Below are 13,845 nucleotides of genomic sequence, written 5' to 3' on the forward strand. Positions count from 1 at the left end.
ATTATCAACGAATTTGCGAATTTCACTCGAGCGCTTACCAACACTGGGCGAGCGTTCAGCGTGCAAACAAAAAAGCCGTTTTTAAATGTCAAATCAAATCGAAGCGGCAACGCCGGCCAGCACACACACACTGGCGCACTCCCAAAATATTCAGGGTTTTTTTTTTACTTGCGGGTTTCCTGATTTACTGAATTCCAGGCTATCCACCGTGAAAGCGCGGACTCACATGAACTAGACATGGAGTGGCACGAAGTGGAGTTGGACGGCAGCCGCACGGCAGCCTTCCCCGAGCGCGCCGTACCCGGATTTGGCCAGGAGCCGGCGGAAGTGGAGACCGGTAAGTGTGGCGGCGTGGGGTTCGCAATGGCATCCTCTGACCATGATCCTCCCGATTGGCAGCCGACTACCTGGGAGGCATCATACGCGACGGTCAGTGGGGCTGGGTGACCTGCCGTTATGGCCGGGACGCCACCCTCCTGGTATGCAGCATGTCCACCGGCGAGTGCTTCTCTTGGCACCGCTTCTGGAGCAGCGAGTCTGCAGACGAGGGACATGGTAGCCCAGGACATCGCAGCCGCATCCGCTGTGTGGAGGAACTCTTTCCCGGTGAGCCGGAACGCACCGCGCTGCTGGCCATCTGCCTGGAGTCGTGGGAGAGTAAAGAGCGCCCGACAGACGTAAAGACGGAGGTGCTCATCTACTCGATCCCCAACAGTCGAGTGCTTCGCCGCTTCCACCTGCCTGGTGGCCTGCACTGCAGCGCGCTTACCTTCCTTGACCTGGACATCTGTGGCGCCTCGAGAGTGCGCCGATTCGACGGCTGCCTGGCCGTGGCCACCAAGGAGGGCATCGTCCTTCTGGTCGATCTCAACGGCGGCAGCCTTGTGGAGCCGCCTGGACGGCGCCGCAGTCTGAGCAACTCTAGTTCCGAGGGCGACCCATCCTGCGGGAATATTTTTAGCTTTCCCATCGAGGAGCTTGTAGGATGCGCGGACTCGTTGCTGGACGAATGTCGCTCTAAAGGCGGTCATATGGCCGTGCGGTTGAGTGGTAAGTGTGGTGTGCGAGTGTGCTTACAGAGCTTGCTAATCATCTAATTTCCTGACAGTGGCCCACAGCGGAATTCGAAGCTTGATGGGCATCAGCTTGGCGCCCGGCTTTGCCGCTGGCCTGGATGACGGCCGTGTCCTGATCTACGACCTGATGAACTTCCGTGTGACCACATCCCTGCAACCGCCGGGAAGAAAGGAAGGTACTCACGGGGGCGTGCAGCGAATGTGCCTCATCATGCCGCCGGACGACCCCAAGCCCTGCTTCTACATATGTGCATTGTACCAAAGCTCCGACGGCCTTAACATGTCGCTGCACTCCGTCAGCTACAGGCGCTCCTACGTGGAGCAGGCGAGCGACCTGTTCCGCTTCGAGGTAAGCCAACGCAAGTCGTCCTTCGACGAAGGCAGAGATTGACCCTTTCCTCCGCAGCACTTCCATTCCAGCTCGGTCCGCAACCACCAAGTCTTCGACAGAGGCGTTTGCTCCGTGATCGGCTGCACTACGGCCTCCACTTTCAGCTTTGCTGGGGACAGCGGAACGCTACTAGTCATCATATCCTGGCACTCGCGCACAGATCGCAAGAACAGGGTTGTCCTGTTCGACATCAACCAGTGGTACAAGGAAGAGATGCCCCCATGTCTGCGTCATTACGAAACGCCCCATTACCTTGCCGGCTATATACTCAGTGGTTTGCCCACGGGATTGGGTTTGCAGCTGCGGTCCAACTCCATTTTGCACTTTGTCTCGCTACAGCGCTACGATGAGCACTTCTATCCCGATTCCCTGACCTTTGGTAAGAGCCAACTCCCATATTGGTGGCGAAGACAGTAGTTAACCCTTCTCGTCCTCCGGAAGATTGCACACTGCTTACCCCAACTGGCAGCCGCTACTACGCTCAGGACGGAGTGCAACATCGATTCCTTAACGCCCTGCGCTGGGAACGCGCTACGCTCTTTCTGCGACCACAGTCGTACCACGAGGATATCGTTCGCCTGCGCCTCCTGCCCCAGTTCTGCGAGCTCAACCCGAACGCCACGTTCTCTAAGGTAGGAAACTCAGATCGTTGTCCTATTTATTTAGACTTAGGTGTTCCCTATTTAGACTGCCATGTACGAAGTCATTCTGTCGGTGGCTTTGGAGCACAAGTGCGGGGCCCTACTGAACGACTGCGCCCGCAGCTGGCTGGACGGCAGCTTCTTGTGCAACATGCTCGATCCCACGGAGCTCTCGCTGTCCACCCTGACCAACTGGATCGTGAAGCGCGCCGGCCAAATCAAGATGCGCTGCTCGGAGCTTTGTCAGGGCATATTCGACTACGGCGGCTACCCCTTGGACGAGCGGGAGCGGCGTGAGTTCAAAGAGCTCTCTGCCCAGCTACGTGAGCTACTGCGTCTGCAATCCTACATTGTCGAACTGGGTAGGCGCCGACTGACGCCCTCCTTGCTAGCAGAGTGCAAGACCAACGAACAGGCGCTGCGAACAGTGCACGAGTACCAGAGAGTGCTTTACTGGTTCATCGAACAGGGCCTCCTGCCGGAGGGCCAGCACGAGAATCATCAAGATCTGCGCGAGCAGCCTCTGGTTCGCCTGCGGAATGTTTACTCCGAGAGACGGGCTCAAGGAAATAGACTGTACATTGACTCTCTGGGGGAGCTGACCTCCCTATCGGACTCCTATCCGCCAGACTCGCTACATTCGCTCCTGCGCGTGATGCTCGATCCGGAAACAGAGCCCTCTCGCAAGCATGCTCTCATTCTGTACCTATTGCTGGATCTGGACCCACAGCTGGGCAGGCGCTTTCAGACTGCCTTTCAACTGGGCGAAGAACTGGCCAAGTCGGTGCGCTCCTTTTGGTGCTTGGACCGCGGCGAATACGAGGTGAGTCCACAAACATGCATATATGAGAAGATCATTTCTTCAACTCTTATCTTTGCCAATTTACAGCAATGCGTCAAGGAGCTGTACAAGGACCCCGCTCCCGCCAACAACTTTGAGGAGTGGCAGATGCGCCTGCTCCTAGAGACTCTGCTCGATGGCGGCGCTGTCAAGGCGGCCATGAGAGTGGCCATCCAACCGCCTGGTCCCCTGTCATCGGCTCTGCACATGAGCGTGCTCCTGGCCAACGAAAACATGCCGGAGGCCTTCCTGATCGCCCGCCTCTACGACGACGAGGAGGAGGGACAGTCGCTGCTGGAGCGCTTCTTCCGCCACTGTATCGAACGCAGGCGCTTCAGAGTGTTGGCCGAGTTGTGCCTGAGGGAGCCAGAGGAGCGGGTTTTATACCGCCTGCTGCGCCAGTGCCGATCCCGTCAGACGGAGTGCGTTCACTTGATCCTGCTGCTGCAGAAGAGTAAGTTCATCGAGGCCGTGTCCTTTATGGACGACGTGGCCGCCGAGCGGGAGCGAGAGGACGAGTCCTCTAGCAGCATTATTTCTGCCTACCGGTCTACGATGGCGCCGGTTGCCCAGAACATTGCCGGCACTTATCTCCGCATCCGCGACACCCTGGACGGCCTGGATGATGACAAGAAGGGGGGCGGTCCTTTGCAGCCCTTCAGTTGCCAGCTGGTCAAACAGAACGCCAGCGGCCAGGTGGGCGGCATCTTCCAGAGCTCCGCCGTCAGTGCCCACTGGGCAACGCACTTCGAGACGCCTCCAGTCTTGCCTCCCATCTCAATCCCTGCCAAAATGGGCTACACGAACATTCCCTTCCTTCGGCATGCACAATACGGACTCTCGGAGCTTCCCCACCGGCGTCGCAAGGTGCGACCAGTGCCCCACCAGGCGGTGGAGAAGCGTCAGCGGGAGCAGGAGGAGCAACAACGGGAGGTGCGCGAACGCAGGGAGCAGTACTCACTGCAGCCCCGTAAACGCCGCCGCCTATTGGCCGAGCAATTGGTTGAGGATGTTAAGGGCCATGTAAGATCCATACTAGACCAACAAGAACAGCAGCCGGGACTGAAAGAGGCGGAGCGAAATCAGGCCAGCGATCTCCTGCAGCCGCCAACTTTCCTTCAGACGCGACAGCCGACGACACGCCAAGGCAGCAGCTCGCCCCAGGGGATTCTTACGATCCTGAAGCGGCAATCGGCCATTAATGCCGTGGGAGGCACTCCGCCGGTGGCTACGTCCACCACACTAGCGGGACCAAAGAGATTCCGCTTTATGCCGCCCATTCCGTTGCGGATGGATGGATCAATGGAGGTGGACAGCGAGGATGCCGCCGGGGAGGATGAGGGAGAGGAGGAGGAAACCGACGAGATTATCGTGGAGATCGAGTCCAGAAGCGAGCCGAGAAGCGCCTGCAGCGTCGAGTCCGACGAGGACGAGGAGTTCCTTTCTCCGTTGGCTTCGGCCAATGTGTCTTTGGTGGACCAGTTGACAGTGCCGCCGCCGGAATCTCCTAGACCTTTGGCGCCGCCAGCTGGCCCACAGCCACGTAGCTCTTTGCTTCAAAGGCGAACCGAAATCGGAAGTGGACGTGGAAGTGGGACTGGGAGCGAGAGCAGCAGTGGATTCGGCAGCTTTGCGACCGTCCGCCCGGCTCCAACGACATCTCATTCTCAGTTCGTGCCCACCATCTGCTCCTCGAAGATGGGCGAGACGCAGTCGCAGGTGTTCTCCAGCGGCAGCTGTGGGGTAAGGATATCCGAGCGCACGACCATCTGTGGCGAAATGGAATCAACCGATCTTGGTTCGGAGCTAACGACCGCACCTAGTTCGCAGTGGTCTCTGCCTGCAGCTCGGCCTGCTCTGCAGGGACACCGGATGATGGACACCACTCTGGGAATGTCCACCTACGATGTGGCGTCACTTGAGCAGCCAGACATCCAGGTTCAGGATCAAGAGGAGGAACTAAGGCTGGGCGACACGCAGTCGGTTGAGGAGCAGGAGCAGCAGAACCAACAGGATGAGCAGGAGCCAGAGCGTTCGGAGATGGGCGGACTGCTGGAATACCTGGGCAGCTCGGAAGCACCTGTCCAGGAGCCCCTGTCCTCGCCCACCTACAGCCTAAGCAGCGAAGAGTCGGACCTCTCCTCGGCCGGCATCCGGAACCCCCTGCTCCCCACGCTGCACAACGATGACCCCATGTACTCGATCGTTGTAGAGTCGACAGGCTCCATCACCACTTCCCGATCGGTAACGCACACGCCCACCTCCTTCCTGCCAAGCGACACCAACGTCTCGCAGAACTCGAGTCCGAGGGCAGCACACGGTGCAGAGGGAGATGGCTCGCCGATTTCCCTGTACCGCGCAAATAGCCTGGAAACGGTTGATGACCTAGACACAACGAAGGGGTCGCTGGAGGAGGAGGAGGAGTACGATGAAGATGACTGCGTCGTTGCATTGGACGGCACTGAGGTGCGCGGCTATGTGGCCCGTCCGCCGCCATTGGGGGCCTGCAGCAGTGCCGAGCTCTTTGCCTTCAAGGACGACTGCCCGGAGGAGACGACCAGCGGTCCCTGTCCCTCTCTTTCGCTTGGCGCCACGGTCAATAGCGACTCGGAGGTGGCCGACACCATTGTGCTGGACAGCGATGAGTCGCAATCGGAGCAGCAGAAGGAGGTAGATTGCCCTCTGGAGGAGGATGCCGGCAGCAACGATTCTGTGGCAACAGTAGCGTTTAGCGAGAGCAAACAGAATCCTGTTGACAACGATATGGAAGTGGATGTAGTGGTGGAAGAACCACCCCTGCAGGTGATTCCCAAAGACCAGGTGGGAAAAAAGCCCCTGGAGGAAATTCCCGAAGAGGTGGCTGACGGTGAGGTCCAAGAGGAGGTCAGAGAGGATCCCGAACCGGAGGCACTTTTGGTCCAAGAAGAGGATTCCAGGCAGAGCCTAACGCTGGTACTTTCCGACGACGAGGCCGAGGAGCCAGCTGTGGCTTCGGTGCCCACTCGGTCTCTGCGCCAGCGTCGCGCCTCCTCAGAGCACCGGGATAGCCCGCGTCCCCTGCGATCGCGTCGCTCATCCGTGGAGCACCAGGACAGTCCCGCTCCGTTGGTTGCCCGCAAGATGCGTCTGCGTAGTAATGACGCCATAACCTCGTCGCCCGCAACCACTCCGTCTGTCGCCACGCCCAAACGCCGAGCCTTGCAGCACAAGCACCTGCTGGAGGTGATTGACGAGCAGAGTTCCCTGGACGCTTCGGTGCCGCGAACCCGCTCCCGCTCGCGCCTTAGCGTGGACTCGGAGGCGCCGAATTCCAGACCCACCACGCCCACAACTAGGGTCCGCGGCAAGCGGTCCACCTCACTGGCGCCCACGACCGAGAGTCCGAGTGTCCGGCGTTCGCTGCGTGGCAACAGCGAGCCACCAGCCGCGGTGGGAGTGCAACTGCCCGTGCGCAAACAGAGGGCGGTTGGCGTGAGATCGCGCAAGACGAGCCAAACCGAGCAATCCCCGCCTGCATCGCCGGCTCCGACAGAGGTGCCTCCAATAGTCGCCGAAGAATCCGAAACGGCGAAGGAGGAGCGACCACGTCCTCGTCGCGTCGGCAGAAGGCGTGTCTCCGACCTGAGCGATCAGTCCGCCAAGGCCGCGGCCACAGATGTCCCTGGCCCTGGCCCGGAGCCCACTAGTTCGAGGACCAGCTCTAGGACGAACTCCGCCAACAGCATCACCAACACCAAGACCCGGGAACTGCGTCCGCGCACGCGTCGCACATCGAAGTCGGAGGTTTAGCCTCCGCGTTTCCTCTGTTACCGTAGTCACTAGAAGATCGTTCGTCGCTTGCGGAACCCACGGAGGGTATGTGCGACTGCGCAACTCGACTAAACCAAATTGCAACAGCACCATTTTAAAGAAAAGTCATGGAGAATGAAGCCGACAAGTAAGAAACGGCATAGATGCAACGGTCTAGAACTCTAGAGTCACTTTTACTTTGTTCACCCTAAGTACCAATTTTAATTGGCATACGTTTTGAATGTTTAATAAATCAGTTGGAGTTGAAGAAGCATTGTTTAAGAACCATCATGGCACTGAACCATAGATGTACTATCAGTGATTTTGGTAAACTTTGCGAGATCAGATCAGTCTATACCTGCATCACCAAAGTTATGCCATAGATGCAGCTTCCTCTATCTGAAAGAATGCCATCCAAGGTTGTCTGCTTGTCCTGCAGACTCAACAGGTGCGATTGATGAGTGCTTCAGACCACAAGAGAGTTAGGGTATAATAGGAGTACTCTTTCCGAGATTGTAGTATTACATTTTGCCGCCAGCCGGTAAATTTAATTGAATTGAATGGCAATGCAGTTGCAAATTCGCTTAACTTACAGAGATATGTAATTCGATATGAAGTTCGGATGCGTATGTACAGATATTTACAATGGGCCTGCTTACAATTAGGATTCGGCAAGATGAGGACTGCGGTGGAGGTCGTCTGTGTAAAGTCTAAGCTCCAGCCTACTTCGTAGGTCTAGTGTCAGGGTCTAGACCAGGGTGGAGAGCTCGTGCAGGAGGACGGTGATGTTGCTCATGTCCAGCGTGGGTGGGATGCCGGGACTGACCGACCCGCTGGCCTCACGGCCTCCCGCCAAGCAGCTGCTGTTCGCCAGTGCCCGCGGCGTGGGTGTCGGAGGCGTTGCCGTGGCAGGACGCACCAGGAAGGACGAGTTGACGGCCCCCATTGCTCCTCCACCGCCCCCGCAGCAGACACCTCCTCCGCCGCCGCCGCCGAGGAGCAACGGGTTGAAACTGCCGTGCGAGTGGTTGGGCGAGACCGCCGTCACGGAGGGCGGTACTTGGTGACCCTGATGGCTAGCCTGGTGGCCACCCCCCTGGTAGGAGTGGTAGGGACCCGGAGGCAGGGGCAGGGGAAGAGGCATTGGCAGTTGGCCGGCCGAGATCACCGACAGGTTGTTCGACAATCCCGGCGGAGCGCCGCGATAGCTGATGGTCTTCTCGCGCTGCCACACAAACACGTTGTGCACCATGGCGCCACCGCAGAAGACGATGCCAACGCCGATTAGCAGGCTGGTCACGATCGCCGGAGTGGAGTGGAAGTGACTGAAGGTGTACAGGATCAGGCCGGTGAGGAAAACTGGTATGGAGATGAAGAAGCCGCTGACGGCGCACGTGCGGCTGGCACTCGACTTGGATAGGTACTGGTTCTCCCGTCCCTCGAAGGATGGCTCGCGCAGCTTCACGGCGAACAGGAACTGAATGGCGCAGACCAGGAGGCAGCACAGGTTCAGCGACAGAGAGAGCGCGCCCAGCGCCAGGGTGACGTCGTACACGACGATGAAATCATCGCCTCCGGCACCTCGGCCCACTGCGTCCTCACGTCCGTTCGGCAAGATCCGCAGTAGGAAGATCAGCGAGAGCAGCGCCAGGAGCAGGGAAACTGGAAGGACGATATTTTTTTAGGACGGAATATGTATACGGATTCAGGGACAAAAATGTATCAAGTTATGTGGTATTTTTTTTTTTGGATTACATATATTTGTAGGGACTACGGTAACCATTTTAATCCAGAACCGTTACTTACTCAGGCAGAGCAGTCCCAGGCTGGTCAGGGCCTCGCTCGGCGAAGGACCCGCCTTGGGCAGCTTGCGGCGCACGGGATTGGGGGTCAGCTGGCTGTAGTTCCTGTAGTTGTGAGTCACTTGGCTGAGGTTGTGCGTCTGCGCAGGTGTGTGGGCCTGCTGCAGCTGCTGTGGTTGCTGCTGCTGCTGTTGGTGACCACTGCTGCTGGCCAGGATGTGTTGGTTGGTGTAGGTGTGGTGGTGCACACTGCCGTTGCCCAGGAAGTGCCCGTTGGGGGTCAGCTGGGTGACCGGTGTGAGCGGGGTGAGTGGCTTGAGCGGCGTGCTGGGCGTGGTGATATTCAGCAGGGTGGAGGAGTTGCCCACGCAGCCCCTGCCTCCTCCCCCTCCTCCCCCAGATGCACCCTCGGTGAGCAGTGTGCTGCAGGCGGAGGCATTCAGGGCGGATATGTTCAGTGGCTGCGGCGGTCGCAGGTGGATGTTGCGCGCGGTACTTGCCACGGCAGCTGCTGCTGGCGTCGGCGAGTGCGAGTGAGAGCCACCACTGGTGGTAGCAGCGCCACTGCTGGCTGCTATAGTGCCCCCTTCCGCTTCTACCAGCAGAACCGGGGGTGTGTTGTGACCACTGCCGCCGCTTCCAGTGTGGTTGTTGCTGCTGTTGCTATTGCTGTTGCTGTTGATGTTGCAATTGCCGTTTCCATTGCAGTTGATGTTGCTGCTGCTGGAGGCAGCGGTGCGCAGCAGCTGGCCGCCGAGCAAAGTGGACAGTGGGTTTATCGCCCCGGCAGCGGCGGTGCCGGCTGCAGCGGTACTGCTCGTCGTCGAGGCGTGCTTCAGCATTTCCGGCGGTTTAGCCCCCTCACAGCGGTCACATTCTGTACTGGCTGCCCAGGACCAAGTGCTACTGCGAAGTCAGGGCCAATCGGCCTGCGAATTAAACAAATAAAAGGTCAGCTTTAAGTCAGTGTTTCACTTAGAAGTAAGATTATCTATTAATATTCTTTGATGTTCCCCCCATGGAAATACCCCGAAGAACTAAGACGTGTTTTATTTATGACTTCGTAGTCTTCATAGGTTCTTTATGCTGACTAACTGCTGTATGCAACGGTAGCTGGCTGTGAAGAAAAATAGCATCTATGGGCACTTTCCTTCCGCCAGTGGCTGCGCATGCGCAAAACTTTCGCATAAATGGTGTGTTTTGCCCTTCGTATAATTACGGATCGCAAAGAACTTTTTCCCAGCACCAGAACACGGAGATAAGAGCAAAAGCTAACAAAGAGCAGATCAGCCCAAGCAAGAAATGTTTGCATTTTTAAGGGAATTGGGAAACCTAAAGATATGAGATTTAAGTTGAAAAATAAAACTGATTCTGATCTTATTTCAACAAACATTCATAATCTTTATAATAAACCCATTTAACATGATTATAAGCAGTACCTAGTTCATATTTGACTCCCAATCATCATGTTATAATCAAATATGAACAACCATCTTCAGTCCCAAGGACGCACAGTCCAAAGCTTCGTTCCCACGGTACCAGGCAGATTTCCGCAGAAAACCTGAAGGTTGCTTGGAAACTCTTTTCCGCTGACCCAACGGTTTTTCACAGCACAACGAAAATAAAGTCGAACCTATTAGGAAATTTCAGGACTACGCTCAGGTGGTGGTGCACTGTTAATGTCACACTTTACCTGGCTAGTAACCGCAAGGCGAACATCATATTATCATCATTTTCGATGTAATGGAAGCATTCTCGTGTGATCTTTATGGCTCGGATGCCAATTTCCAAAAAACACCTGGCATTGCCGCGGATCGACCAAAAATGAACCAGCCGACAAAAGCGAAAGACAATTGGCAATTGGCAGGTTGTAAAACGGGTTTACCTCCGGATTCTTTTTTGGTGCTTTAATTTCCGTTCTTGACCTGTGACCTTTACATGGTCGCCGAGCGTCGTCGAGCGAAGAAAGCGCCGGAAAGCAATCGATAATTGGCGGATGCCTAGAGCGCGGGCCCGAATGCCGCGGCAGCTCCTTCCTCCTCCACCACCTGGTCCCCTTCCTCATCCGCACCGGACTCCAAGACCAACTCCAAGACCAACTCCAGGTCCAAACAACCAGTCGATCCGATTCGATTCGATTCGATTCGATTTCAGCAGAGCGGGCTACAAGTGGACGCGGTGACCAATCGGGTGACAAAGTACGACTGATATCGGATCTCGAACCTCGGATACAGCGGTTCAGCTCGGTTCTGGCCGCCGGCAGCTATTCGCCCAACCAGTTAACAGTGATGGGATCCTCTCCGCCTCGCTCTCTCGGCCTCTGTCTCTTTCTCCTTTCCCGCTCTCACCCACTCAGGTGGGACAGGTGAGCAGCGCAGAGGAACGAGCCAATTCCCATTCCAATCCCAATCGCCACTGGCCACAGTGGGGCCAAACTGGTCAAAACGAAATGGGTTTTCAGTAGTGCACATGAAATACCACTGAGGTGGCACAGGTGCTTCTTTAGAACTTAATAGATACTATTTAGACACTGTGGAATATGGTTTTTATGTTGAAATATGAGTTGAAATGGAATATGTATAAAATCCATCATCAGTAGTAACTTATCATTCTTTTTATATCCCTATTTCATTCTATAATCTGCTCAGCTCGGACTGATAATTCACAGTCAAATTCTTAAACGTATTGTAGAAGTTATAATAATTGAGAGGTTCGACTTTTTTCTTTTGCCTTTCTGTGGGTTGGGTTTTAAAAAGGAATGTATTTTAAGGTTTAGCACCTTTAAAGTTTTAAACCTACTTTCAACTCCGAGAACAGTTGTGCTCTGGTCTTGCCACCGATTTTGATATTGAAGAAGGTAACGCGACCCACTGTCCCGCAAACCTGATCGACTCACAAGCACACGCAACACACGCGATGCGGTTGTCGCCGCTGCTGCACACACAGGTACGGAATGGAGGCAACGGCTCCAACTTGCTGAGCCGCATTCCACGAGCTCCGAACTGGAAGGCTGTTGTCGGCTATTGATATTGCCTCTGCGGGACTGTTGTTTTGACTCTGGGACTGTTGAATTAGCCTGTCCAGTTGCAAGGGGTTACGGGAGCATGCCGTTTTTCACGAGTCGCGACTTATTTGAACTTTTCAAAAGCAAAGCCGCTGTGGCGCTTTTGAAATCGAAATTTCCTTCGGTTGGAATTCAAAAACAAGAATGGACGGCCAGTGCTGCCGGACTGCGCCAAATAAATTGCCAGTGTTAGTAATTTGGCAGCCTAGGCCGATGACAAGCCTCCAAGCAAATTTCGTTTTATAATATCGATATTCTTTATTTTGGCAACACAAAAATATCGATATGTTGATGTACTGATTTGTCACATCCCTACATCGGACGAACATATTATATTATATTCCTTGCTGATCCGATTCGATTCCGACTGCAACGCACTGCCAAAGAGAAAGAGACATGACTGATCCCAGCAAGCTTTCGGTGGCCGTGGTGTGCTCCTCGAACATGAACCGCTCCATGGAGGCGCACAACTTCCTGGCCAAGAAGGGCTTTAACGTGCGGTCCTATGGAACCGGCGAGCGCGTCAAGCTGCCCGGCATGGCATTCGACAAGCCGAATGTGTACGAGTTCGGCACCAGCTACGAGGACATCTACCGCGACCTGGAGGCGAAGGACAAGGAGTTGTGAGTTGCCCGCCGCGAGCATTTGACGCATCCCGTTTGGCTAATCCCATCCGATCTTCTTTCATTGCTCCACCCAGCTACACACAAAACGGCCTGCTGCACATGCTGGACCGCAATCGGCGCATCAAGAAGTGCCCAGAGCGATTCCAGGAAACCAAGGAACAGTTCGACATCATCGTCACCGTGGAGGAACGCGTCTACGACCTTGTGGTGCTGCACATGGAGTCCATGGACTCGGTGGACAACCGGCCCGTGCACGTCCTCAACGTGGATGTGGTGGACAACGCGGAGGATGCGCTGATGGGCGCCTTCCTCATCACGGATATGATCAACTTGGTAATAGGATCATTTCGTTTCCACTCCCTTTATTATTGTGCCCATTTGCAGATGGCCAAGTCAACGGACCTGGACAACGATATCGACGAAATGATTCAGGAGTTCGAGGAGCGGCGCAACCGGGTCATCCTGCACTCGGTGCTCTTCTACTGACGACCGACGTCCCTCAACCGTTCGTGTCCAGGTCCAGTGCCAGCACCAACACCAGAATCCGAGTCCCGCAGGCTCCCCGTGCATCAGCCGAGTGATTCGCTCTAGTCCCTTAGGAGCTGGGATCGTAGGGCGTAGGACTTGGGAGGCAGGGCTGCGCAAACCGGATCCCGGACCGGGAGCCTAGCATACATATAAGAAATTTGTAAATAGAGAGGGGCCATCGCTACAGCGAAAACACACAACACCCACACTTAAGCATGCACAAGAGTCATCCGCATGCGATTCAAAATCCACACAACACCTGCAAGCAACTGGCTCATGAATATCAAATCAACACCCAAACGGCTCCCAAACCCTTCGTATGTAGTCTGTGTACGTGTCCGTATATTCCTTGTAGTTCCGGCCGTAGGGCCGCGATCTCGTTCTGCTCGTCGACTAGGTTTTATCACTGGCTATCGTGATCCGTTCCCCCCAGCTGGTCATAGTGGCCAACCCGTTTTCTCGCTCGCTTCTCTGCCCGATTCCGATTCATACGTACATGTAAACAGAAAACTCGCATCACACGAGTTCGTGCGTGTGCGTGTGTGAATGAGCATGCACAGCAGAGCGTCAGCCAGGGGCGGATTGAATTGGGGATCGGGGTCAGGGATGGACCCTTAGTTTTTTAATCACCCATAGTTTTATAATTTGTTCGGACAGGGCTACCTGCCTGCCATTCTCAGCCTAATTTGGTAACTGTAGACCACTAAGGCCTGTGTGCTGTACGTTTTAAACAATAGCCAAAGGCCCGCAGCGGGCGCTAATACACTAAACTAAATAAAAATCATGGGAGAGTTGGCGATTGGATTGTGTTCACTAATCATTGGAATAAAAATCGTACGCCGTTCAGGCGGGTTTGTTAATATTTTAATTTATTCACCCTCGATAAGGGCATTCTTCTCAAGCGGTAGAAGGGGTAATTTGGTGTTTTTTGTACAGTAAATTTAGCCTAATGCTAGCACTCTTACAGATTCTAGAATGCCGTAACATGGTATCAAGAAAATAGCAACCTAATTGGTGTAGCCAAAGTTTGAATCTATGTGCATTGTATATATGGGAAAGGGAACTAATAAATCGTCACTAATAACTA

At 55.1% G+C, this 13,845-nt stretch overlaps 3 protein-coding genes across 6 annotated transcripts; 2 read left to right on the plus strand and 1 right to left on the minus strand.

Annotated features, from left to right (window-relative positions):
- Window positions 1-88: 88 nt before the first annotated feature.
- Window positions 89-7,009, plus strand: LOC108024157 (protein ELYS homolog). Its single transcript, XM_017093969.3, has 7 exons — window positions 89-337; window positions 400-1,050; window positions 1,109-1,425; window positions 1,483-1,846; window positions 1,909-2,099; window positions 2,155-2,931; window positions 2,998-7,009. Exons 1-7 carry the CDS (start codon window positions 238-240, stop codon window positions 6,736-6,738), a joined length of 6,141 nt encoding a protein of 2,046 aa, XP_016949458.1. The 5' UTR covers window positions 89-237; the 3' UTR covers window positions 6,739-7,009.
- A 243-nt stretch (window positions 7,010-7,252) lies between these two features.
- On the minus strand, window positions 7,253-11,766 carry LOC108024140 (uncharacterized). Of its 4 annotated transcripts, none has more exons than XM_017093921.3 (3): window positions 11,437-11,766; window positions 8,545-9,469; window positions 7,253-8,400 (listed from the first exon to the last, which is right to left on the minus strand). In XM_017093921.3, exons 2-3 carry the CDS (start codon window positions 9,380-9,382, stop codon window positions 7,487-7,489), a joined length of 1,752 nt encoding a protein of 583 aa, XP_016949410.1. In that variant the 5' UTR covers window positions 9,383-9,469; window positions 11,437-11,766; the 3' UTR covers window positions 7,253-7,486. The 4 variants fall into 4 exon arrangements, with proteins under 4 accessions (XP_016949410.1, XP_016949411.1, XP_043948760.1 ...); XM_017093922.3 differs by having other exon boundaries at window positions 11,340-11,766; XM_044092825.2 differs by lacking the exon at window positions 11,437-11,766 and adding an exon at window positions 10,234-10,787.
- A 120-nt stretch (window positions 11,767-11,886) lies between these two features.
- LOC108024142 (RNA polymerase II subunit A C-terminal domain phosphatase SSU72) lies at window positions 11,887-13,626 on the plus strand. Its single transcript, XM_017093926.3, has 3 exons — window positions 11,887-12,227; window positions 12,305-12,563; window positions 12,615-13,626. The coding sequence occupies exons 1-3, from the start codon at window positions 12,001-12,003 to the stop codon at window positions 12,714-12,716; spliced, it is 588 nt and encodes a 195-aa protein (XP_016949415.1). The 5' UTR covers window positions 11,887-12,000; the 3' UTR covers window positions 12,717-13,626.
- The last annotated feature ends 219 nt before the right edge of the window (window positions 13,627-13,845 follow it).

Source organism: Drosophila biarmipes, chromosome X, assembly GCF_025231255.1.
Source record: "Drosophila biarmipes strain raj3 chromosome X, RU_DBia_V1.1, whole genome shotgun sequence".
Classification (NCBI taxonomy): Eukaryota; Metazoa; Arthropoda; class Insecta; order Diptera; family Drosophilidae; genus Drosophila; species Drosophila biarmipes.